At 46.2% G+C, this 26,210-nt stretch overlaps 1 protein-coding gene across 9 annotated transcripts in view; it reads left to right on the top strand.

The window, feature by feature from the left end:
- TUB (TUB bipartite transcription factor) overlaps positions 1-26,210 on the top strand; it is a 208,234-nt gene that overhangs the window by 92,129 nt on the left and 89,895 nt on the right. For 3 of the 9 annotated variants that reach the window (XR_014790853.1, XM_084854986.1, XM_084854988.1), the window contains exon 1: positions 20,214-20,990. The exons of 2 other annotated variants lie outside the window; for them this stretch is intronic. Coding sequence is in view for 3 of the 7 variants with exons in the window: in XM_084854986.1 (XP_084711112.1) it covers positions 20,953-20,990 (38 nt within the window). In the remaining 4 variants the exon portion in view is untranslated. Of the gene's footprint in view, positions 1-20,213; positions 20,991-26,210 lie in introns of those variants that run through there. 4 more of the 9 variants (XR_014790837.1, XM_084854982.1, XM_084854987.1 and 1 more) reach the window with 3 other exon arrangements.

Raw genomic sequence — 26,210 nt, 5'->3', positions numbered from 1 at the left:
ATGCAGAAAGCCTGATTCCCAGGCAGTCTCCCATCCAAGTACTAACCAGGGCTGACCCTGCTTAGCTGTTTCTCTTCTTTGTGACCTACTTTGGATGCTCACCTCCCTCCACTTTTTTGTATTAGATCAGTGCCTGGCTGCAACAATGGACTGGATGAGGGATAATAAACTGAAGCTTGATCCAGACAAGACAGAAATGCTGTTAGTGGGTTAGTGCTGTTAGTGGATGGTTCTTCTGACCAGATGGAAGGTGTTCAACCTGTTCTGGATGGGGTTGCACTCCCCCTTAAGAAGCAGGTTCATAGCCTGGGGGTTCTCCTAGAACCATCCTTGTCACAAGAGGCTCAGGTGGCCTCAGTGGCATGGAGTGCCTTCTACCAGCTTCAGTTGGTGGCCCAGCTGTGCCCCTATCTGGACAGGTATAACCTGGCCTTAGTAGTCTATGCTCTGGTAACCTCCAAGTTAGATTACTGCAATGGACTCTATGTGGGGCTGTCCTTGAAGATGGTTCAGAAGCTGCAGCTTGAGTAAAATGCAGCAGCCAGATTGATTATGGGGACCAGAACGTCTGAACATATAGCACTAATTCTTGCCCACTTGCACTGGCTGCCTGCATGTTTCCAAGCCCAATTCAGGGTGCTGAGTTTTACTTATAAAAGTCCTACATGGCTTGGGACTGATATATTCCAGAGGGCTCTGGGGGATTTTCCTTCTGGTATGGCTGGTGCTCCTGTCAAAGCCCAGGTTGCTCTGTGGAATGCAGAGATGACTCGGGCAGTTGACATGATTGTGCCCAAGTGCCCTCTCCCTCTGAGCAGAGCCCAGCCAGCTCCCTGGTATACACCTGAGCTGAGGGCAATGAAGCAAGAGGGGAGATGGCTAGAACACAGGTGGAGGAAAACTCATGTTGAGTCTGACCGAACACAGGTTAGAGCACATTATTGAGCCTACTCTGTGGTGGTGAGGGTGGCAAAGAGATAGTTATTTTCCACCAGCATTGCAACTTCTCAGTGTCATCCAGCGGAGCTTTTCCAAGTGGTTTGCGGCCTGTTACATTCTGGGCCAGGGAGAGAGACTGTGGAACCCTCGGTTGCAAGCTATGACGAGCCTGCATGGCACTTTGAAGATAAAGTTGCTCAGATTCCTCATGAATTGGACATCACAATTAATGCAGTTCCATTGGTAGAGGCATTCAGAGCACCATCTGGTCCAGTTTTATTGGATGAGTTTCAGTTACTGAGGCCTGAGGATGCGGACAAGGTGCATGGCCAAGTCCAATGGACCACTTGTGTACTTGATCCTTGCCCTTCATGGCTTATTACATCAAACAAGGAGGAGATGTCTGGCGGGGTCCAGAAGGTTGTAAATTCCTCCTTGAGAGAGGGAGTGGTGCTGGCCGCTTTAAAAGAGGCGGTAATCAGACCACTCCTGAAAAAGCCTAACCTGGACCCGGAGGATGTTCTAGGCCAGTGGCCATCCCCTTCCTGGGCAAGGTGTTTGAGCGGGTGGTTGCAGGACAGCTCCAGGCACTCTTGAATGAAATGGATTATCTAGATCCATTTCAGTCGGGCTTCAGGCCTGGTTTTGGAATGGAAACTGCCTTGGTCGCCCTGTGGGATGACCTCTGCCGGGAGAGGAACAGGGGGAGTGCAACCTTGTTGATTCTCCTGGACCTCTCAGTGGCTTTCAATACCATCGACCATGGTATCCTTCTGGATAGGTTGTCTGGTCTGGGAGTTGGAGGCACTGCACTGCAGTGGTTCCACTCCTACTTGGATGGCCGATTCCAGAAGGTGGTGCGGGGGATTATTGCTCTGTGCCATGGCAATTGTGTCATGGGGTTCCACAGGGTTGTTTTATGCCCCATGCTGTTTAACATCTACATGAAACTGCTGGGGGAGGTTATCTGGAGGTGTGGACTGAGGTGCCATCAATATGTGGATGACATCCAGCTCTACCTCTCTTTCTCATCAAACCCAGGTGAGGCAGTGGCTGTTCTGAATCAGTGTCTGGGCACAGTAATGGACTGGATGATGGCCAATAAACTGAAACTCAATCCAGACAAGATGGAGGTACTGTTAGTGGGTGGTTCGTCTACCCGGCTAAGTGATTTTCAACCTGTTCTGGAGGGGGTTGCACTCCCCCTAAAGGATCACATTCGTAGTTTGGGGGTGCTCTTGAGCCCATAACTGTCACTTGAGGCACAGGTGAGCTCAGTGGCATGGAGCACTTTTTATCAGCTTAGGCTAGTATACCAGCTACGCCCTTATCTGGACAGAGATAGCCTAGCTACAGTTATCCATGCTCTGATAACGTCTCGTCTGGATTACTGCAATGTGTTATATGTGGGGCTGCCTTTGAAAATGGTCCGGAAACTTCAGCTGGTCCAAAATAGGGCAGAAACATTGTTAACAAGGACTGGCCAATGGGCTCATACTATGCCAGTACTTTTCCAGCTGCATTGGCTGCCAGTCCATTTCCGGGCCCAATTCAAAGTGCTGATATTAACATTCAAAGCCCTAAATGGCTTGGGGCCAGGTTATCTGAAGGATCACCTCCTCCCATATGTACCTGCCCAGACCTTAAGATCATCCTCAGCGGCCCTTCTCCATGAGCGCCTGCCAAAGGAAATGAGGCGGGTGGCTACTAGGAGGAGGGCCTTTTCTGCTGTGGCACCCTGGCTCTAGAATGAGCTCCCTAGTGAGGTTTGCCTGGCACCTACATTGTATCCCTTCTGGCGCCAGGTGAAGACCTTTTTATTTTCCCAGGCATTTTAGCATTTTAGCTTTCTAGACTTTTAGCTTTGCTGTTTTAAATCTGTATTTTAAATCTCTGCATTGCTCCTAGGTTTTATTCTGGTTGAATTGTTATACTGTGGTTTTAATGTTTTTATATTTTATATTGTTTTACTGTGTGCTTTTTGGTGTTAATTTTTGTGAACCGCCCAGAGAGCTTCGGCTATTGGGAGGTATAGAAATAAATACATACATGCATACATACCTGACAGAGCATCTCTGCCAGTATGAACCTACCCATACTCTATGATTGTCATCTGAAGCCCTCCTCCAGGTGTCTCATCCAAGGCTGGTTTGGAGTGTGGCAACAAGGGAGAGGGCCTTCTCAGTGTGGCCTCCCAATTGTGGAATGCTCTCCCCACTGAGGTCTACCAGCCACCAGCATTGTCATCCTTTTAGCTCCAGGTCAAGACTTTCTTCTACTCCCAGGTATTTAACTGAATATGATAAGGTTTTAACTGGTCCTGAGACTTTTACTGTTGAGTGTTTTAAATTGTTTTTGTAAATGGTTTTTATATCATGCTTCATATTATATTTTTAACATTTTATCTTTTATAAATCATCCAGAGAGTTTTGGCTATTGGGCAGTATAGAAATGATGATGGTGGTGATGGTGATGATACTAATAATGTATTTTTAAAATTCATAACAACGCAGTCATAATACACCATCTGACCAGCTTGGTTGGTGGTGGAAGGAGAAGAAGTGGCACCAAAGCTAATTCCATCACTCTGGGCTGGGCAGAGGGCAGAGGGTGGCATCTGTAGCTGGTCCACATTGCATCCAACTAGTGAAGGGACAGTACAGCTAGGAGTGGGGAGAAATTCATTTAGCTTGCACTTCCCAGGCAATACACAAACCAAAACTCAGTTTATCCTTCAAAATTCACACTTCCCCAAACTTTGCAACGCAGTCCACCAATTAAAAAATGTATACAAAAATGTGTATATTGAGTGAAAGCACACACAGAAAATACATATATAAGGGGAAATAATGTTCAAAAAGGCATTATATTAGGAAAATTACTTGCAGAAATGTACATTAAGCAAACCTGTGTACAGAAATACATGTGTTAGGTGAAATGTGCATAAAAATGTGTGCTTATTTTCATGCAAACTTTAAAAAAAAATCTCAGGGTTTAGGATGAACTGAACTTAAGAATGGAAACATTCTCAAAATTTGAGATACATCACATTTATTGCCAAAGTGAGAAATGGAGAAAAAATGCAATTAACAGGTTTGTCCATCCCTAAATACAGCCCCATTCATGCCCTGCTGTGACCAGTGGTATCCAGAAAGCAATGCTATGGTCCCTGGTTGGTCATTCCAGGAGGAGACACAGGATGGCTTGGATTTCCCCCTTCCAAGGTCAGAGACAGTGCTTCAACACTGGAAGGGGGACTCGGAGATCTGCCCCCTGACTCTGCCCCCTTGCAGCTGGCATGGAGAGCTGCACATCAGCTGCCTCTCTGAGGTTGGAAAGTCAACCTTGGAGAGGGGGGAAAGGGGGTGTTCTGCTGGGCAGGGAGAAGACCAGAGAGGCCTGGGTACGATTTATTCTGAGCCTCCTCTGGCCTCCTTCCCTCTTCCTCCAAACTGCCCTTCTTAGGGCCGGTCTAGCAAAGGCCTGTCTAGCAAAAAAAACCAAAAACAAAGATAAGAGGTCAGAGAGGCAAAGATTGCCTCCTCCACTTCTCCCACCCTGCTGGCTTCAGCCCGGCAAGGCATAGGAATCTCGAAAACCTCCAAGTTCAGAGCCTTCCGAGTAGCGAGAATGCAGTCCTTAGGATTACACTCTTAGGGCGCAGTCCTATGGGTGCTAGTCAGTGGCTAGATGGCCATAGGTTAGGTCATTTCCTGGGAACTGACCTCGGAGCCCATGCTCCGAGGTCAGTTCCCGGAGAACCAACCCCCACCCTCTCCCGCGCTGCCTCGTAGGCAGTGCAGATCAGCCCCGCACTCCGCACTTGTAACAGCAGCATGGAGTGGTGAAAATGGGGCATTCCTGGGGGCAGGCCAGGGCAGGGAAGTTGGAAAGGCCGGTTCGACACGTCCTATGTGTTGCCCAGCTGCCGTTTCCTGTGCTCCGAGGTCCCGAGGCCATGGGTTTTTCTTTTTTAAAAGGTGGGCTATGAATATGAAATCAATCAATCAATAAAATTAACAGGTGGTAGACCCCAAGCCACTTACTCTGAAATATTTATTCTGCCATCTATTTAGTGATTTCATTTAGTTATCTAGCTTCTGCAGGAAATATAAAGGAAGAAAGAAAGACTTTGGAAGATGAATGTTGCCTAGGTTTCCCATTGCATATGATGACTTTGTTTCAGTTAAATAATGTTAAAAGGCTGCTTAAAGTTATACATAATTGCTGGTTTTGTAAACAGATTGTTGTTAGTACTACTACATATAATACTTTAAGTGTAATGAGCCAAATCTACTCTACAGTGGATTTAGCAATAAAACAGGCTCCATTATTTTCATTGTTCCAAGAGCAATGTGTAGTATAGTGAAAGGGCCATAATTGTACCCATTATTTTATAAGGCTAAGTTACTGTAGTTTCTAGTTAAAATTAAAGTTTCCCCATGTGGACTTAACATTGCTTACTCCATAAATAATTTGAACAGTATGAACACAACAATGCAATTGTTTGTTCATTTTAAAGAAAAATAGCAACAGAAAAGTAAAAAAGAAAAAGAAAAGTCCTCGTTAATCTTATCTCTTTCAGGGCGCAGTCCTATGCATACTTAGACAGAAAAAAGTTGTGGGGAATTGAGCGCAACACGCATTGAGGAGGGCTGTGTAAGCACGTTCAGCTGAACACACTTACAGAGTTACTGCAATTGGAAACCCTGATGCGCGGTTCATGATCATGGGAATTCTGCAAATGCACTCAAAGTTCTAACTGGGTACCAGGCACGTGGCGATGTCCATTTGACCATTTGAACTCGGCAAGTAAAGATGCATTCTTTACAGCCATTTGGAATAGTTTGAGAAAGCATATAATAGCAAAACTCTCAGACTTGACCCAGACAACAAGACTGCAGTCTCCCGTGCCATAACATGCCTCTCTTTGGCCAAGGGACAGGGACTTCTCATTAATATTATTTTCTATACCAGTGCTACAGTGGGAGTATTTGGAAGCTCCCATGCAGAAATTGGAAGTTTGGGTAAAGAATATTCTACTGTGCCGATGAAACCTATTACATGTTATGAGCAGCAGACAGACCAATCACAAATAAATGTCCAGCTCCTATGCTTAACATGAGATTACATGGAAAACACATCTTAAGCAGCAGGAAATGTAGCATAATTCAGCTTACAGCATGCAAGACTCAGTATATGTCATACACATTTTGGAGAATTTTGGTCTTTCTTTATAATCTCACTCTGTTTGAATGCAGAACCTGAAATGGAAGTGGGGAAATAATGAGTGCACACGAGATGGGCATTTTACTTAGGTTACTCAGAAAGCCCCAATTAGCAGAGGACAGGTAAGGTGGATGGAAAACGCTCAGAGCCACAATGATCAGAGGCTCCCCCAAGCCTTGGCAGATTAGTTGTGTACAATGACATTCATGCCAGCTTCAAAAGAAAACAAAAGGCTATTTAGTAAGAGGGAAGAAAAATAATAAGAATATGAATGAGATACAAATACCCTGCTTAAAAAACACACGTTTGATTTCCAAGTATGAACAGATCTTTATTGTCTGTCAGTGAGATTGCATTTTCTCTTGTTAACGCTGCATTACAGGGCTACACTATTTAATTTTTAATTAAAAGCAAATCTATATCAGTTTTTTATATTAAATCCTACTTAGATTATTCTGACAACAGAGACTGTCTTCTAATTCTTTCATGTTAGTTATGCTGGCTACTAAAAGGGTTCTGTTATTGACAAGTGCAGGTGTTTTGAAAAATTGGATAAAGCTATGTTCTATTATTATTAGTTTGCAGGACAAGTTGGGCATTGGAGCTTTAACTATAACATTGCTTTCTACCAATTCTGTGACAATGATATATACATTCCCCTCTTTATTTTTCCAAAGAGTCATTTAAAATAAGGCTGAACGCTTGCATACTGAACCCTTACCTGTCCTCAGTGTCCTGTCTGCTCATGACAGCCAGAGGTAGTCTGGCTGAATGGGTAAGGAGAGTGATTAATGTTCCCTTAAAGGAGGATATAATTTCAGCAAACATTAAGCAGACTGTTGTTAGACTTGTAATGAGGAAATCCTTTCTGAATCTCACCATGCTGTCCAGTCTCTAACACTCCATTTTTGGGCAAGGTGCCTGAGCACATTGTGACAACTCATCTCCAGAGTTCCTTAGATGAAATGGATGTCTGGATCTATTTCAAACCCACTCAGACCTGGTTATGGGATGGTGACAATGTTGGTTGCCTGCTGGATCTATGCCAGGAACTAGACAGAGGGATGGAATCCCTCTTGGTTCTGATGGCTCTCTCAGTGGCTTTTGATGCCATCCACCATGGTATAGTTCTGGGTCATCTGGTTGGGATGGGATTTGGAGGAACTGTTTTGCAGTGGTTCCAGTCCTGTCTGGAAGGACAATTCCAGAAGGTGATGCTAGGTGACTAATGTTGGACTCCTTGGCTTGGCCTATAAATACAACAGATCAGTTAAAAAGCTTTTCAACTTGGCAGGACAAAGGCATGCTGAAAAAGAAATGTCCTAGGGTCAAATTAAACATTATACTAACTGTGGAGCTTGCATCTACTTCAGGGGTTTCATTTAATGTCAGGGAGATGCAGCCTGGCTGATTTTAATTGGAACTGCAGCAGGTGGAAAGGTGAGGTTTAACTGTGCCCTCTGCAGCTGCGATCCTGACAAAATCGTCCCCCACTGTGTTACAGTTGTTGTTGTTGTTGTTGTTCAGTCGTTCAGTCGTGTCCGACTCTTCGTGACCCCATGGACCATAGCACGCCAGGCCTTCCTGTCCTGCGCTCTCTCCCGGAGCGTGCTCAAGTTCATATTCATTGCATCCGTGATGCTATCTAGCCATCTCATCCTCTGCCGTCCCCTTCTCCTTTGGCCTTCAGTCTTTCCCAGCATCAGGGTCTTTTCCAGGGAGTTTTCTCTTCGCATTAGGTGGCCAAAATATTGGAGCTTCAGCTTCAGTATCTGTCCTTCCAATGAGCACTCAGGGTTGATTTCCTTTAGGACGGACTGATTTGACCTCCTTGCAGTCCAGGGGACTCGTAAGAGTCTTCTCCAGCACCACAGTTTGAAAGCATCAATTCTTCGGCGCTCAGCCTTCCTTATAGTCCAGCTCTCACAGCCATACATTACTACTGGGAAAACCATAGCTTTGATTAGACGGACCTTTGTCGGCAAGGTGATGTCTCTGCTTCTTACTATGCTGTCTAGGTTGGCCATAGCTTTCCTCCCAAGGAGCAAGCGTCTTTTAATTTCATGGCTACAGTCACTGTCTGCGGTGATCTCGGAGCCCAAGAAAGTAAAATCTGTCATTGCTTCCATTTCTTCCCCTTCTATATGCCAGGAAGTGATGGGGCCAGATGCCATGATCTTCGTTTTTTTAATGTTGAGTTTCAAACCAGCTTTTGCACTCTCCTCTTTCACCCTCAACAAGAGGCTCTTTAGATCCTCCTCGTTTTCTGCCATTAGGGTGGTATCGTCTGCATATCGGAGGTTGTTGATAATTCTCCCAGCAATCTTAATTCCGACCTCTGATTCATCCAACCCGGCATTTCTCATGATGTACTCTGCATACAAGTTAAATAAGCAGGGTGACAATATGCAGCCTTGTCGTACTCCTTTCCCAATTTTGAACCAATCGGTTGTTCCATCTCTGGTTCTTACTGTTGCTTCTTGACCCTCGTACAGGTTTCTCAGGAGACAGGTAAGGTGGTCTGGTACTCCCATCACTTTAAGAATTTGCCAGAGTTTGTTGTGATCCACACAATCAAAGGCTTTAGCATAGTCAATGAAGCAGAAATAGACATTTTCCTGGAATTCTCTTGCTTTCTCCATGATGCAGCGAATGTTGGCGATTTGATCTCTAGTTCCTCTGCCTCTTGGAAACCCAGCTTGTACTTCCGGTAGTTCTCGATTCGCATACTGCTGAAGCCTAGCTTGTAGGATTTTGAGCATCACCTTGCTGGCATGTGAAATGAGCGCAATTGTGCGGTAGTTTGAACACTCTTTGGCGTTGCCCTTCTTTGGAATTGGAATGTAAACTGACCTTTTCCAGTCTTGTGGCCACTGTTGAGTGTTCCAGATTTGTTGGCATATTGAATGCAGCACTTTAACAGCATCATCTTTTAGGATTTTAAATAGCTCGGCTGGAATACTATCATCTCCGCTATCTTTGTTGTTACTAATGCTTCCTAAGGCCCACTTGACTTCACTCTCGAGGATGTCCGGCTCAAGTTCAGTGACCGCACTATCATGGCTATCAGGGACATTCAGATCTTTCCTGTATAGTTCTTCTGTGTATTCTTGCCACCTCTTCTTAATCTCATCAGCTTCTGTTAGGTCCCTGCCTTCTTTGTCCTTTATCATGCCCGTCTTTGCACAAAACGTTCCCTTGAGATCTCCAATTTTCTTGAAGAGATCTCTAGTCTTTCCCATTCTGTTGTTTTCCTCGATTTCTTTGCATTGTTCATTGAAGAAGGCCTTCTTGTCAGTCCTTGCAATTCTCTGGAACTCTGCATTCAGTTGGGTATATCTTCCCCTTTCTCCCTTGCTTTTCACTTCCCTTCTTTCCTCAGCTACTTGTAAAGCCTCCTCAGACAGCCACTTTGCTTTCTTGCATTTCTTTTTCTTTGGGATGGATTTTGTTGCTGCCTCCTGAACAATGTTACGGACCTCCATCCATAGTTCCTCAGGCACTCTGTCTATCAGGTCTAATCCCTGAAATCTATTCCTCACCTCCACTGTATATTCATCAGGGATATGATTTAGGTCATACCTGAAGGGTTTAGTGGTTTTCCCGACGTTCTTCAATTTCAGCCGAAATTTTGCAAGAAGCAGCTCATGATCTGAGCCACAGTCAGCTCCAGGTCTTGTTTTTACTGACTGTATGGAGCTTCTCCATCTTTGTCTGCAAAGGACATAATCAATCTGATTTCGATATTGACCATCTGGTGACGTCCTTGTGTAGAGTCGCCTCTTGTGCTGTTGGAAAAGAGTGTTTGCTATGATCAGCATGTTCTCTTGGCAAAACTCTATTAGCTTTTGTCCTGCTTCATTTTGTACACCAAGGCCATGCCTGCCTGTTATCCCGGTGATTTCTTGACTTCCTACTTTAGCATTCCAATCCCCTATGATGAAGAGGACATCTTTTTTTGGTGTTAGTTCTAGAAGGTGTTGTAAGTCTTCATAGAACCGATCAACCTCAGCTTCTTCGGCCTCAGTGGTTGGGGCATAGACTTGAATTACTGTGATGTTGAATGGTTTGCCTTGGATTCGTACTGAGATCATTCTATCATTTTTAAGATTGTACCCCACTACTGCTTTTCCCACCCTTTTGTTGACTATGAGTGCTACTCCATTTCTTCTAAGGGATTCTTGCCCACAATAGTAGATATGATGGTCACCTGAATTAAATTCGCCCATGCCTGTCCATTTTAGTTCGCTGATTCCCAAGATGTCGATGTTCAATCTTTCCATCTCATATTTGACCACCTCCAGCTTACCTTGATTCATTGATCTGACATTCCAGGTTCCTAAACAATATTGTTCTTTACAGCATCGGATTTTCTTTTCACCACCAGACACATCCACAGCTGAGTGTCCTTTCGGGTTTGGCCCAGCCACTTCACTCTTTCTGGCGCTACTTGGAAATACCCTCTGGTCTTCCCCAGTAGCATATTGGACACCTTCCGACCTGAGGGGCTCATCTTCCGGCGTCATCTCTTTTAGCCTTCTGATACGTTCCATGGGGTTTTCTTGGCAAGAATACTGGAGTGGGTTGCCATTTCCTTCTCCAGTGGACCACATTTTGTCAGAACTCTCTGCCATGACCTGTCTGTCTTGGGTGGCCCTGCACAGCATAGCTTATGGCTTCACTGAGTTACGCAAGCCCCTTCACCACAACAAGGCAGTGATCCATGAAGGGGGTGTTACAGTTACCCTTATGAAAAAAACTCCACCTGGCGCCAATGAGAGTTTTTTCCTCATGCTAATTGCACTGTGTGTGTGGATTTACATTGGGTTAACCCTCTTCAACCTGCACACTGTGATCCTGATGAAAATCACTCCCCCCAGCAGGGCCTACTATTAACATTTTAAAATCCCCTGACGTAACTGATAGCTACACCTTTAGTATAATGTGTAGTTTGGCCCTTAGGCTGCAATCCCATAATACTTACCTGAGCGTAAGTGCCATTGAATGCATTTCTGAGCAGAGGAGGCAAGATGAACCTTCCTAGGTAAGGAGCTCCAAATACTCCTATCTCAGATAGCCACAGATGCAAGACGAAGAAAAGTCTGTCCTGTAGATCTCGAGGGTCAAACAGCCTCATATGGGAGAAGACAGTCCTTGAGATATCCTATGCCCATGCCATTTAGGGCTTTAAAAGCACTACCAAGCATTTTGAGTTCTGCTTGGGCATGAACTGGAAGCTAGTGCAGTTGTTGTTGTTTGTGGATACTCTCCAAAGGCAGCCCCACATAGTGCACACGGCAGTCATCCAGTCTAGACTCTAGATATTCCTAAGGTGTGTGTTACCATGGCTAGATTGGATCTTCTGAGTACAGATGCACCCAGCACACTGGGTGTAAACTGGGCAAAAACGTTCCTGGCTACAGCCATCACCTGGGCATACAGGAGCAAAGCCAGCTCCAGATTCAGACCTAATTTTCCAAAGGTGGAGTGATCCCATCCAAAGCAGGCTGATTACCTGTGTCCACATCAGCCTGTTTTACATTTGCTCCTTGTTTTTTTTTTTTTTTTTGCATTGATCTTTTTATTGCAATTTTAACAAAACAAAACAAATCGTGAAGAGAAAAGAAACATAACAGAGAAAGAGAAGGAAAAAAGGACAGGAAATTATGTACATAAAAATGCCAGTATTCCGTTAAACACAAAATTTTAAAACGAAGACACAAGATTATAGGTAAGCATCAAGAAAAGCAGACCAAATATCCATATATTGATCAATTTGCGAGTGGCCCCTATATTAGGGATGTACGAACCCCCAACATCTGGTCTGGGGGGTGGGGTTGACAGTGGGGAAATCTGGACCTTTTGGGGCCCCATGGACTTCCCCAGAGCCTTACCGCATCTGTCAGATTTCACGGGGTGGCTCTCCTCCATTCTAAACGGCACAATTGGCTAATGACGCCCACCATTAGCCAATAGCAGGAAAAATACAGCCCTAAATTGTGTAGTTTATGGCATTTGCAGCCATAAAGCACTTCCTTCTATGTAAATTGTGGCCATTTACAGCAAATGCCGTAAAGTACACAATTTACGGCCATATTTTTTTTGCAATTGGCTAATAGCGGCTGATTGTACCATTTAGAATGGAGGAGAGCTGCCCTGCAGGAAATCTGATGGACCAGGAGGTGAGTGGGGTCAGACCACTGTGGACTTTGCAGGTTGGATTCTTGAGAATCCAGCCTTATTTGAGTCTGCAGCAAATTTCTCCACCATCCCTAAACTATAAACTACTCGTTTAAATGTTGATAGCGTTATTAGCTCCTCAATCCATTGCATTATAGGAGGTGAGCTTTTGTCCTTCCAATGTTGTAATATCAGTCTTTTGGCAGTCAAAAGGGCTTGAAAAATCCATTTATACTGACCACACATTAACTTCCATGAAACTGGTAAATAATTTAGGAAGACGTGTACATCATTCAGTATTAAAGAGTGTTCAGATACAAAATATATCTGTACTATATGACCTCCTCCCAGTAGGAAGTAACTACTGGGCATTGCCAAAACATATGAATAAAAGAAGCATTAGGTGTATTACATCAACAATTATGTGAATTAGACAAACACTTATTAAAATATATTGTAGAGTCCAGTAAACCCCAAACAAGATTTTTTTGCTGAATAAGGTCCATGGATACTTCAGGCACAGATGCTAAAACAACGATCTGTTGATTAGGCAAAATGGGGCGATCCAATTCTCTATTCCATTCCAGTCTTAGACCCTATCATATTTATTTACAGATAACAAGTACTTATATACATGAATCATGGGTTGATATGACTGATCAGCCACTATAAGTATTTCCAATAAAAATGGAGATGCTGAAGCTGTAAAAGTGGCCAGACCAAACCTAGATTCCAGCAAGTGTTGCAATTGCAAGTATTGCCATTCAGGTGAAGCAGGTAAATTGTATTTAGCAAGCAAATCAGAGAATGACAGAAACTCATCAACCGGACCCAGTAATTGATCCAGGGTAAAAATAAACTTATCCATTCAAGTCTGTCAGAAAAACATGTTCTTTCCAATTTTTAAATCTTGATTTCCTCATGAGGTCAACTCAGCATGAGAAAATGGATCAAACTGTAATAGATGTGATATTATATGCCACGTCTCTCTAATGGCCAGAATTGTGGGAGGGGGTTTGTCCATTCTAATATGCTAACAACCTAATGCCATCCATTTGGAAAGAGTTTCCAAACAGAGATTCCAGAACTGACCACGGTGGAAAATCTAATTGAACTGGAAAAACCAAAATTTAGTACAAGTTAACAAATAGGCCCGATGATATAAAGCAAGGACTGGAAAGCCAAACCCACCTTCCTTAATTGGAAGTTGTATATGTTTCAGAGACATTCGTGGTGGAGAGGAACCCCCCCCCCCGCCATTTTTTTGAAACAAAGCCTTAAGTTTATGGAAATATTTGTCAGGTATAAGTAAAGGAATCCCACGTATAACATAAACAATCTGGGGTATGATATTCATCTTTAATGTGTTCTCATTCTTTTGTAATATTTTTTGTAATTTTTAAGATTATGAAGTTTGGTTGTGTTTTGTTTTTAAGAAGGTTGTAAGCTGCCTTGAGTATTTGTGTTAAAATGGAAATGTGGGATAATTTTAAAATGAAAAATAAGAAATAATACATAATTTGCCTTGAAAACAATTTATCTAGCAGGCATTATCCTGCTAAATAACATAAAGTAAGCTTGGACTGGTCTGGACAGCAGAATGTGGCCCTTGGGAGCAAAAGGTTCCTAGCCCTTGTGTACTGCTGCTGGAAACATGCATTTGAGATGATCTTGCACCCAAAACAAGTGTTGGGCCACATATGATTCAATGCCATCCCGTAGAGGACAGTCTCTTGATGTTGTTTTAATTGATGTTATTTTAACTGTGCTTTTATGTTTTATTTCTAATTTTGTATTCTATTCGTTATCTGCCTTGAGCTCTATTTTTAGTGGAAAGATGGGGCATATATTTAATAAGTAAGCAAGTAAATAAATTATTTGGGGTGGTCACATCCACTTCCTTATTCTTTTCTACATATTTTGGCTATTATTAGTGAGGGCACAGACACACATCTGGCAGTGCCTTGCACCCAAACACAGCTTTGGACTGGATGCAATTCAATGCCATATCATAGCACTCTCCTGAATGTCTGGGCATGGGTGGGGTCTTAAGGCTTACTATGTGGTACGCAGTCCCAGTTCCTTATTCTTTTCCACATGTTTTGACTGTAATTGGCTTGGGCACACATTCTTACTTCAAGCCCACAGAAAGTGTTTGGCTGGATGCAGTTCAGTGCCAACGTGTGGAGGACACTCTCCTAGATGCGTGGGTGTATGAGTAAGGTTGGCTCAAAGCTTATTTTGGGATGCATAGACCCAGTTTCTACATACACTGTCTATTATTGGCATGAGGGCACAACGCTTGACATTGTCCTCTGTCCAAAGAAAGCATTAGGCCAGATGAAATGCAGAGCCATCTCATGGAGGACATTGTCCTGGACATTTGGGTGGATGGTTTTGGTGAATGAATAAAATGAATGAATGCCTAAATTCTTAAAAGTAGGGAAGTCTATCTCTGGGAAATCTGGTTCTTTTTTGGCTTGATGGAGTTCTGCGGCATGTAGGGATGGCGGAGAAATCTGCCACGGACTCCAGTGAGGCTGGATTCTTTAGAAACTGGACCCCTGGAGTCTGTGGCGGAATGGACTACCCCCCCGCCACCCCCTGAAATCCCCCTGGGACGGAACCTACCTGGCGGCGGCTGGTCTGGATAGCCGTCTTTGTTCCGCAGCCATCCGCTGCCGGGCTGCGGAACAAAATGGTGTCTGGTGTAGGGGACGCCATTTGCATCCCTGCTCTTTGCCATGATAGGCTGCATAAATATTTACATAGCCAATCACAGCCAAGGGCAGGGATGCAAATGGCGTTCCCTTCGCCAGATGCCATTTGTGGCTGCAGCCCAGCAGCGGATGGAAGTCCGGCTGCGGGTGGCCCTGGCCGGCAGCTCTGCAGACTTGCTGTGGAGTGGAGCCGGCCAGGCAGGATTCCGGGGGAAGGGACAGATCGCCTCCCCCTGCCCTGCAGATGCCCGGATGGAACAGTAAGTGGGTTTCGTACACCCCTAGCGGCATGTACAACTTGCTTTGCATCTGCGAGCTGAGCTGAGCTGGGGGCTGTTCCCAGAACTCTGGTAACATTTTTGTGTGTGTGGGGGGGGGAGTTTCTGCAATTTGTGCAAATTTGTGAGCAATTTGCACACATTATAGCTGAATTTGTGCAAATGTCAGCCAAATTCATTTAAATTTCACAAATTTGGCCATAATTTGCACAAATTTGTCCAAAATGTGTGAAGATTGCAGAACTTTCTCTCCCCCACGCTGCCCCAAGTGCAAAATTCCCAGAAAATCTGCAAACTGCTCTGGCTTACTGCACATAGAGTCGGACACTGCAGTGGGAACCAAAACAAAGTCTGGGGGGCCGAGCCTAGGAACACTTGTCGAACTCCTCCCCCAATGGATTTCTCCAGCATCCCTACTTAGAAGGTACTCCTGTCCACTGCTGCCCCCTGAGCATCTAGGAGTAGACTTGGACCTAAGAGAACACCAAGTTTTAAACCTGAACCTTGAATGTAACCCTATCCAAAACAGGCTGAGCATCTACCCAAGTTCACCCAACCATCAGACGCTCCATCTTGTCTGGATTAGGTTTCAATTTATTTGCCTTCATCCAGTCCGTTACTAAATCCAGATTATGAGATGCTGTGAAAATAAGATAGGAAGGGTAGGAAGAGAGGATGGTAACAAGGAGGGAAACATTAGAATAGACACAAACCCAGAAATGCCTATAAGAGGAACTGCGAGTCTTGTCTGTCTGTCCCATATGTACTAACACTTCATTTTGTTAACGTTTTTTATTCTTCCTCCTCTACAAACTGGCCCTTTTTACATGTAACACTACGATGGATAAGCATTTTGAGCTATGATGGCTTAGTCTGTCGCATGGAGTGTGTTTTCCCCAACCATGGTGGCTACTTAACTATGGTGTAACCATGCTCACTAACCATATACTGCAGTAGAGTTAGCAGCCCCTACCGTAGCTTTCCCTGTTGTCTGTGGGGCCCCTGAGGTTAACCTAGTGCTGGCATAGAACTCCAAAGCAAGAACGGGTGAAAATGGTGCCGCCGCTCCTGCCAGCGCACAATAGCTCCATGTTCAACATCTGCATAACAACACATGACGTGACAGCTGAGAGCCAGCCCTGGCACAATCCGTCCTCACCTGCCATACACAATCGGAGAAGCATATCAGGCACAAAGATGTTTTCACTCTCATGCCGTTGTTATTAGCACAGTGACCTTGAGAGTGCTGGGTTCCCAGGCACAAGCAGATATGACTGCCGGGGAAAGTGAACCCCCCCCCCCCACAGTTGCTCGGCTGCTGGCCAACCAGCTGCATCTCTGGCCAAAATTGCACCGTCCCTCCCACAGCAGCCCCCCCAGCTGCTACGGCTGAGCCCCAGTATGCGGAACACCCCTGCCTACCCTGCTCCCACCCCGGCACTGGCCAAGGAGGCCTCCTGGTCCCACTGCAGCACCCTGACCCCAACCAGGGGCCCCTCCCAGGATGGGGGGGAGGAGGTGGGGAAGAAGCACAAGAGAACCAGGGTGCAGACATGGATCGCACCCGAGGTGGGTGCATTCATCACACTTCAGGGGAGCCTGGAGGTCCAGGGCATCCTTGGCACCATTGAGCACAAACCCCTCTTCCCATGGTTATCCAAGGAGATGCAAAAGCTTGAATACTCCTGCACCCCCCCGGCAGTGCAAGGAGAAGCTGCACATGCTGGAGCCCAAGCCAGGTTTTTGGACCGCAAGTGGGAGCCACCAGCAGCTTGGACACGCAGCTTCCTCATCAGGATGGCGTCAGCGTTGGGTGGCATGGGCGGAGCAGGCCTGCTCCCCATATGTCACAAACCAATGGGGAGGCGGTGGCTGCCGCACCAGCTCTGTGGTGGCCACCCATGGCCATTTCTGGGGCATGAGCTGCTGGGCTGTGTGGTGGAGTGGCCAGAAGGAATGCCATGGTTAGCAGCCCAGGGGGTGTTTAGTGGAACCGTGCTGTGGACTGTGGTTTCATGACTGTGTGGCAGGTGCACACGGCGTAGTTAGGGGTAACTACCCTGCAGCGTGGCTACCCTAGCCACCCTCTCCCCCTTTGCATCTGAATAGGGTCACTCTGTGCCACCAGCCCTTTCTTTAGGACAGAAAAAGCCACTCATCCTGCATTCTGCTTTTATTTTTGTGCATAAAACACTGTCTCCTGCTGCTATTAAAGCAATGCAAGCATGTCTGCCAACTTAAATAGCTCAAAAGCTCAAAGAGATCTTTTAAACTTTGTGAATGAATTCATCAAGAGGGCTGATGCACTAAAGGCACTTCACATTCCTCTGATAAAATCACAAATCCTGTGAGCGTCTGACTCCAAATACCTCAAGTAATTCTCAGAAAGAGGCAAGGTTAAACAGTCAATGCAGTACAGCACATCTGCTGCAGCCTGACATTCAAACGAAAATAGGGGTGTTGTGTTTTTTTAACCAGTGGTGTGGCTGTAATCTGTAAGTCTAGAAAGAAGGCAGGCTTTATTGCCTAGGTCTCAAGAGGGCTTAAAGCGCTAATGCAAACCACAGGCATGCCCACCTACACTAGCCTGGTGCTAATCTTTGCGGGCTCCCCATATATCTCTTCCCTGAAATCAGGCTTCTGCTTAATCATATTATTGGGTCCCCAGTCACACTGACTTTGTGCACCAGCAGCAGTGCGCTCAAATGGGCCACACTAAATTTGTTGCAGTGTGTGAAAGAAGGAGAACCTTGAGATTGATTATGAAGTAGCCAAGTCTCAGGGTCAGGAAGCCGCGGTGTTTAGCTTCTTTTAAAGACATAGACCAATGTGCATGAGTGCATGGATTAAATGGTGGACATGGTACAATGCCGTACTTTTACAATGAGGTACAAGCAAGTGAAACACCAAGCTGCAAATGCAGTGTGGGGACTGCACCACCTTCTCACTGAGACTGCACAAGAGTCTTCTGATTTGGATACACATATCCTGTGCAACTGAAGACATAATTATGCTGCCCTTCCTGATATTTGATAAAGCAAGCCATCCAAAATCAAGAGAAAGAGTACTTTGACTTCATAGAGAATATTAATATCATTGGCTGACTTGACTTCCACACTGCTTGGAGTGACTGTAAACATTAATTATGTACACAGAAAGGAAGTATGTATGATTTGTTCAAATCTCCTCCATAGCAAGACACACTTGTGCTTCTTCTTCAGATGAGGAAAAGGGTTTCCTTTGGAAGAGCATTTCTAAGTGCATTCAGCTGAGGGTTCCTGAATGTGCAGTGATGGGAACAGTCCGTGCGCACGTAGGTGTTGGGCATCCCCAATTGTAGCCCTCGTGTGTTCAGGTGAATGCCTGAACGTGGCGTCGTCGTGTCTCTTAGTAATGGCAAATCACCATTAGATGCCCAGGGTAAAGACTCTGAGTTACTTCTACACAGGCATGATTCCTGGCACCTCTTTTCTTAGACCAGTCTTTCCCAACCTGGTGGCTTCCAGATGCTTTGGGTTACAACTCCCAAAATTCCTGACCAGGGGTTGGGGCTGATGGGAGTTGAAGTCCAAAACATGTGGTGGGCATCAGGTAGGGGAAGGCTGTCTTAGATATCCACCATGAGAACAGCCCTGCTGGCTAAGACCAAGGCTCCTTTCAGTTCTGCATCGCGCTTCCCACAATGGCCACCCACATGCCTCCAGGAAGCCCGCAAGGAGGGTATGATGGCAGTAGGCCTTACTGAAGAGCGGAAGTGGAATGGCTGAATCAGGTTGCTTACAGAGGAAGAGGCCCTAGGTCAAACTGCCAGAAGCCATGCTGCAGCTCTTCCATCTTTTTTCCTTAACGGATTTTCCACAGTAAGAAAAAAGATGGAAGAAACAGTGGGAAAACATGGGAGAGCTACACGAGTGAGACATCATCCATCTGGACCCTGCATAAAATTCCATGAACTAGTCAGGGCAAGGGCGCAATAAAGCCTCATCTGGAATCGCCCAAGTTGTCTGGAATCAGTAACAGCCTAGATGAGGCTGAAGCTCCATCCTGACAAGACTGTGGGTGCCTGGTTTGCCTGGCCCATCTGATGAGGTGGTGCTCATCCTATTCTGGGTGGGGTTGGACTTCCGCCAGAGAATCAGGCTAGCAGCCTGTGGGTGCTGGTAGATCCAGCTTTGCCACTGGAGGCCCCACTGACTTCCATGACACAAAGCACCTTTCATCGGTTGAGGATGGTAATATCTGCGGACCTGAAGTGCCGATAACTGACCTCACTCTCTCGGGCCAGCAACTGTTCCTGCACAGAGAGAGCGTGGCCAGTTAACAGCACTTCGGAAATGCCAATGTCCTGAAAATGTGTCCACGGTCAAAATGACACCCTGGCCCCACCGCCCCTCATTTTAGAAATTCAGGGAGACTGAAGAAACTCGTCAGGGGAGGCAGCGAGAAGACGCGAGATGCCGCGTTCATTACTTGCTCCGGAAGGGAGGGAGCGCGGGGGGTTTGAGAGCAGCCCAACCAACCCAGGGGCACGTGGCGCCTCGAAAGGCGCACAGACGTTACAACAACGAAGAGCCTCGAAGCACCTTAGAAGCGGACACATTTATCCGGGCTTTTACTGCATTTATTTACGTGTTACTGGTGGCAGAAGTTCGCGCGGCGGGCCCCCGCGGCACGGAAGCGCTCACGCCCGCAGCACACAAGACGTCGAGTCTCGCACGCGGTCCAAGTGCTTGGTTTTCTTTCGCGCTCCCGCGCGCGCACTCCCCGTCCCCGCGCTCTGCCCGGCGCGCGCCATTCCCGGCGGGCCCCAACTCTCTCCCCGCCCGCCCGCGCAGCGCGCTCTTGCCCCGCCGCCAGCCCGGCGCTCGTCCCCCGCCGGCGCTGAGGACCCGCCTCCCCGCCCGCGGAAGCGGCCGCGCTCTCCTCTTCGCCTCGCAAGCCCGGCGCGGCAGCGGCTGGCGAGGGAGCGGCGGGAGGGGGAGCGCGTCGCGCATGCTTCCTTCTCGGCCACGCTGACGGCCGGGGCGGGGGATTCCGGCGAGCTGCGCCGCCCGGCCGACGAGGGGCGGCTGGCCGGCTGGCTGGCTGGGGGAGGCGCTGGAGGCCGCGCCGGCGGGGCCGGTGCAGTGACCGCGCCTCGCCGCTACTGGGCGACGGCGCCTCTTTTGCTCCGCGTCCGGCGCGCGCGAACTGACCCTGCTGGAGAACGAGAGCGGCCCCAGCCCGGGCTGAGGGGCAGCGGCGGCAGCCTTGCTCCCGCTCCCTCCCCTTCCAGCCCGCCGGCAGCTGCTCGGCCCGCCCGCCCGGCTTCCCCCGGCCGCTGCAGCTCGAGGGGGCAGCGGCCGGGAGCGCCGTCTCGTGCGTCCTGCGTGCCGCCGCTGCTGGCGACCCTCCGGGAAAGGCGATGCCGCCGCCGTAGCCTTCGGAGCGTCGCTTGGATCACCCCTCCCCATGTTCTTGCCGCTGCCGCCGCTTCTCAGGCCGGAGAGAGGATGCTGCCCTGGTCGGCGGGGGGCTGTGACCAGGCGATCGGCGGCCGCTTCCTTTCCCCCCATTCGGGCCGTTGGGGCTCCCCCTGCCGCAGCTGCTAGCTCCTCCGGCGAGCTATGACTTCAAAGCACCAGGCGGACTGGATCCCTTACAGGTACGTCTCGAAAGGCGCCAGGGCTTTGCGCCCCGCCGCCCGCCCCCGATCTTCGTTGTTACTAGCGGGGCAGGGTAGGGCTAAGGCGGCGTTTCAGGCAAGCAGCCCGCCGTCAGCGAAGTTTTGCTTTTATTTTTTAAGGGGACAGTAGCGAGCGCTCCCTTGGCTTTTAAAGCGGGATATCAACGTCTGCTCCGTTTGTCGAGGTGAGGAAGAGACACCCAGCGGAGCAGAGTGGTCACAAAGAAGAGAACAGCCTCATTGTAGGGAAAAGAGGCTCCCTGAATAAAAGAGACAGAACGGAAGAGATGTTATGGCCATTAAGTTTTACCTTTTCGAATACGTTGCACGCATGGGCGTTGCATTTTTTTTTAAAAATGTTCTTCTTTAAAACGTGAATAATAATAATAAAAAAATCAATATATCCAAAACTATTTTTAAGGCAATTCTACATCTGAGTCTGGGCTTGGGGAGTGTCAGAAAAACAATTTGTTTTCAGCGCTGAAACATGGAGTCAATTGGATTACTGCCTTTGTGTGGTCGTTACAGGGATTGTTTTTTGGTAAAGTGCTTCAGGTTTCCTATAGTAAGTCAAATCCTAGGGTGGGCATCGCCCCATATTGTTTTATTGACCCAATTTTTCGCTAGCTTGGGGCAGAGTGATGACTTGGGCCATTCCATTATCCATTGAATTTTTCATCTATGGTGACGTTTTGTGTGTCTTCAGTTTCATTCTGATAATTTCTTGTGTCGCTGTAACATCTCTGAAACTTGCTTTTTATTTTTTATAAACTCTCCAATTTGAAAGTTTCTTTACTATGGTGCACGTGGAACATTTACTGTCATCAGGAAGAAAGTCTTTTAGGGGGCAGTCTTGCTATTAATATAAGACGCTTGATCTCTCTTGTTTCTAGTGAGTTGCAGATGCCAACTTTTGCCCTGTACCTGGAGCCCCAAGTTCTGCTCCTCAGTGCCTTCTTAGGGAGACTTCACACAAGACTAATTTCTACACTTAAGTCACTTCTGTGTTGGAAATTTCATGAAACCTGTCTGCAGTTTGGGACAGGTGATGAATGCCCAGATGTCTTGCTACAGACACAGGGCATTCATCCCATGTAATAAACGCCCACAGGTTTCATGCAATTTCCGACACACGAGTGATCTCTGGAATTTAGAAATCTGCCTTATACTGAGTCAGAGCGTTGGTCCATCAAGCCCAGTATTGCCAATACTGAATGGCAGTGGCTGTCCAGAACTTCAGGCAGGTTTTCCAGCCTTACTTGGAGATGCCAGGTATTGAACCTGGGACCTTTTGCGTATGAAGCCTGTGTCCTACCACTGAGCTATGCCCCTACCTTGCAGAACTAGTCTTGTGTAAAGCACCCGTATCTTGCAGAGTGGAACTGAACTCTAAGTATGGGGCAAGATCTGTGGGTACAACAAAGAACGAGCATCTTACCTTTCCATGTCAGAAATGTTGTCTTGTATGAAGCAGCCTTTACTGGATGAAGAGAATCAAGAGACCAAGATCCTCCTATCAAATAAAAAGGTACAGTTGGGGAAGGAAATTAGAAAGCCTTGTTCAGAAAAATGTTATTGTAGCTTTGATGGAAACATTGCTTGGGAACAGGGAGAGCACAGTAGCCTCTTCCATAATGTACCCCAGATATTTCTCCTTCCTGTCCCCCTTGCCCTGCTCTAGTCTACCCATCATCCCAGACCCAGCGTGGACCATGCAGTAGGTTGGCAGTCAGCATAACTGATCTCCCAGATCTTCCTGCTGCCGCTCTTGCTGCCAAGGAGAAGAGCAGGGATTGCCATGGCAGCACTAGCTGCTGTGGCCTGTCATTGGCTCCTTGGTTGCCATAAGCTACCGAAGCCACTGCTGGTTCTTTTTGTGGGGAAGTGTGTGCGTCAAAAGTCGGGGGATCGGGGCTTGTTACTCTGGGATAGATTCCCTTGCTCATATTGCTTACTGATGAAGCAGGAACGTAATGAGGTGGCATAAGCTAGATTGCATTGTGGAGCTGGCTGCAGGGCAGCTGTAGATGGAGACGGCAAAGGACAGTAGATCCTTTTTCATGCCAGGAATCCAGTATAGTTTGGAGTTGGTAAAAGTTTGGGGTACAGTTTCAATGGACACAGAATTATGTCCAAAGTTTTGCAGGGTTGTGTTTATATTTGCTTTGTTGTCCACAGTCTTGTTAGTCTGTTGCATTTTATTTCCTCTTCAACTAGACATCTAGGTGTATCTGAATACTGTGGTTATGAAAAGAACAGTGCTTGTGTTGAGATTTTTTTGTTGCTAGGTTTGTCAGCAAACAATATCTGTGCCAGACAGAATTTGGCCGAGGAGAAGTGCCTGTCTGAACTACATAACTGAAGAGGATTGAACATCAGTTCTTAAAATAACTGTACTTGGATATTTTATCCTTTCTCTCTTTTATGGAAAAAGTCATTTTGTAATTATGTCACTACTCTGGCAGTTTGTTTTATTTTTAAAAGACATAATTACAAATTGGGTTATAGGCCCTTAGTTCTTATGTACTGTTGTATATGCTCTGATAAATGTTCAGTTGGGCTACTGTAATGCACTGTGCATGAGGCTGCTTGTGAAGACATTTTGGGAGCTTCAGTTGATCCAGAATGTGGCCATCAGACGGGTGACTGGTAATAATTGCCAGCACCAAAGCTGCAGGAGCTCCACAGTTACCAGTTTATTTTCAGACGAATGTCAAGTTGCTGGTTCTTACCTTTTAAAGCAGGGATGCACAAGGCCATTACTGTGCCGCCTCATGGGTGCCCTGACCCTGCCAATAAATCCCCCCGTTACTGCCTATATTTTCCACTCCCTCCCCCAGAGGCCCTCATACAGAACACTCTTTCCCCACCACTGCTAGCAGCAAGGCAAGAGCTATCTGTATCAGGAGCTTCCAACCCATCATATGTGGCCCTTGGGACCAAAAAGGTTGTGCACCCCTCTTTCAAAGCGTTATACTGCCTGGGACCAGGATACTTGAAGGGCTGCTACTTCCATGTTCCCTGAGGTCCAGTAATGAATCTCCTCTTTCAGAGGGCTGATAGTCCTCCACCATCAATAGAGCATTCTCTGTTGCTACCTTGCATCTATGGAATGTATTAATGTTTGAGATTTGAGACCTTGACCAGTTTAGATGGGCTATTGTAGCTTTTATTTTCTTTTTAGAAAGAAGGCTTTTAACTTACAAGTGTGATGGGAGTTTTCAGTGTACTCTCCGCTGTTAAAATAATACTGCCATTTATTGTGTATTTTTATTTGTTTTTAATATTGTTCTTCACTATAAGAACTCAAGTTGATTTTGACTTGAGAAAATTGAAATGCCTCAAGTAACTAAATAAGTGGTTATGAAAGGAAAATCTATTCTAAATTAATCTTGTACTGACGTCAGGTAGCTTTTGTCATTGCTGGTTTTCTGTGCTGTGCATACCAGGTCCTGTATCGAAAGTACTCCAGACTGGTTATATTTTATTTATTTTAAAATGCATTTAAAATATTTGTACATGATGTTTCTTGCTGCAGTGCATGTATAAAGGGTTTTGAGGGCTGAATCATAACATTCAAAACATTATCCACAAATAGAATTTGAATAATATATATCTGTGCAACATCTTAAAGAAAAGTGTTTTTCCTAAAGCATCACACAATTTGATGTATAACTTTATAGCTATTTCAGTGCCTATCTCCCACAGGGAGAAGATGAACTCTAAATGCAAGGCGGACAAATTGGTTCTCAGCATGTAGCAAAAATAAGTAGGGGATGATGAAAGCAAAGATTGTAACATGCTGGTGTTTACTTTTCTGTTTAAAGGAGATGCATGTTGATTATGCATGTAAGACACAAAGCCGAGGGCATGGTTTGAAGGCACATGATGCAACAATCTTGCTGAAATTAAGAAGGCTTGGGTCTGGTTAGTGCGTGGGTAGGAGACCAGCTGGAAACTCTGTGTACGCTAAGTTGAGCTCCCTGGAAGAAAGTGTGTAACTAAATGTTCCTCTTAACTGGTAGTTTAAAAGTTATCATAGTGTCAAAGAAGACAGTGGTACCACTGACTCCTGGAAAATATTTTTTGGGCGTGTGTAGGTCAAGCAGAGAACGGAGAACTCCAGTCTTTGTCACTCTAAAGCAGGCTTCCCCAACCTGTTGCCCTCCAGATGTTTTGATCAGTCCCAGCCAGCATGCCTAGTGGTCAGGAATGCTCAGAGTCAAAAACAGCTGGAGGGCACCAGGTCGGGGAAGGCTGCTCTAAGGTTTGCTGAAAGATAGCAGTCGTGAGGAAGTAACAGCTCTGGCAGCCCAGACTTTGCAAATGGCTTCATAATATGTACAAAGAAAACAATGCTTCATCTTCCTTTCCCCTGCAAAGTAATATTTTTGTCCTCCCTGTGCTCTGTACTTCAAAGCCCTAAGTGATGGTTCTTATTACTTGCCTCTCTTTGATCTCTGTCACTGTCTCTCCCTTTTCAAAATATATATGCCTTACAGCATATTAGCCTGCGGTGACTTAAAAATGAATGCAATGGCTTCTTCTGATCATTTAAGAAATTATGCCAAATATAATCTAAATCCAAAACTTTCAGGAAACATGAAGGCTTTTTCAATTTGAGTTGATTAAAGGCCACATTCTAAGTGATGCTTCGTACATTAGGTGTTTAAAGTCTGAGCCTCAAAATGTAATGGCTGGGACCGAAAAAACTTTCAGCTAGTTCTGCACAGCCGGAGTTGGTGTGTGCGTCTTTGTACTTCTTCAGCAGCACCCTCCCCCTGCTCTGTGTCTCATAGGACCCAGCTTTTGAACATTGGGGGGAATGTTCAAAGTAGTTGATGATATGGCATTATGTTCTGGTGTGCAAAGAAAAACAACATCCGTGCCCCAAGCACGTTGTTGTTGTTGTTGTTGTTCAGTCGTGTCCGACTCTTCGTGACCCCATGGACCATAGTACGCCAGGCCTTCCTGTCCTGCGCTCTCTCCCGGAGTGTGCTCAAGTCCATATTCATTGCATCGGTGATGCTATCTAGCCATCTCATCCTCTGCTGTCCCCTTCTCATTTTGCCTTCAATCTTTCCCAGCATCAGGGTCTTTTCCAGTGACTTTTCTCTTCACATTAGGTGGCCAAAATATTTGAGCTTCAGCTTCAATATCTGTCCTTCCAATGAGCACTCAGGGTTGATTTCCTTTAGG

The sequence above is a fragment of the Heloderma suspectum genome, chromosome 1, assembly GCF_057233095.1.
Source record: "Heloderma suspectum isolate Gila_16-S chromosome 1, 16-S_ref, whole genome shotgun sequence".
NCBI lineage: Eukaryota > Metazoa > Chordata > Lepidosauria > Squamata > Helodermatidae > Heloderma > Heloderma suspectum.
This window is presented reverse-complemented; position numbering and strand designations above follow the sequence as displayed.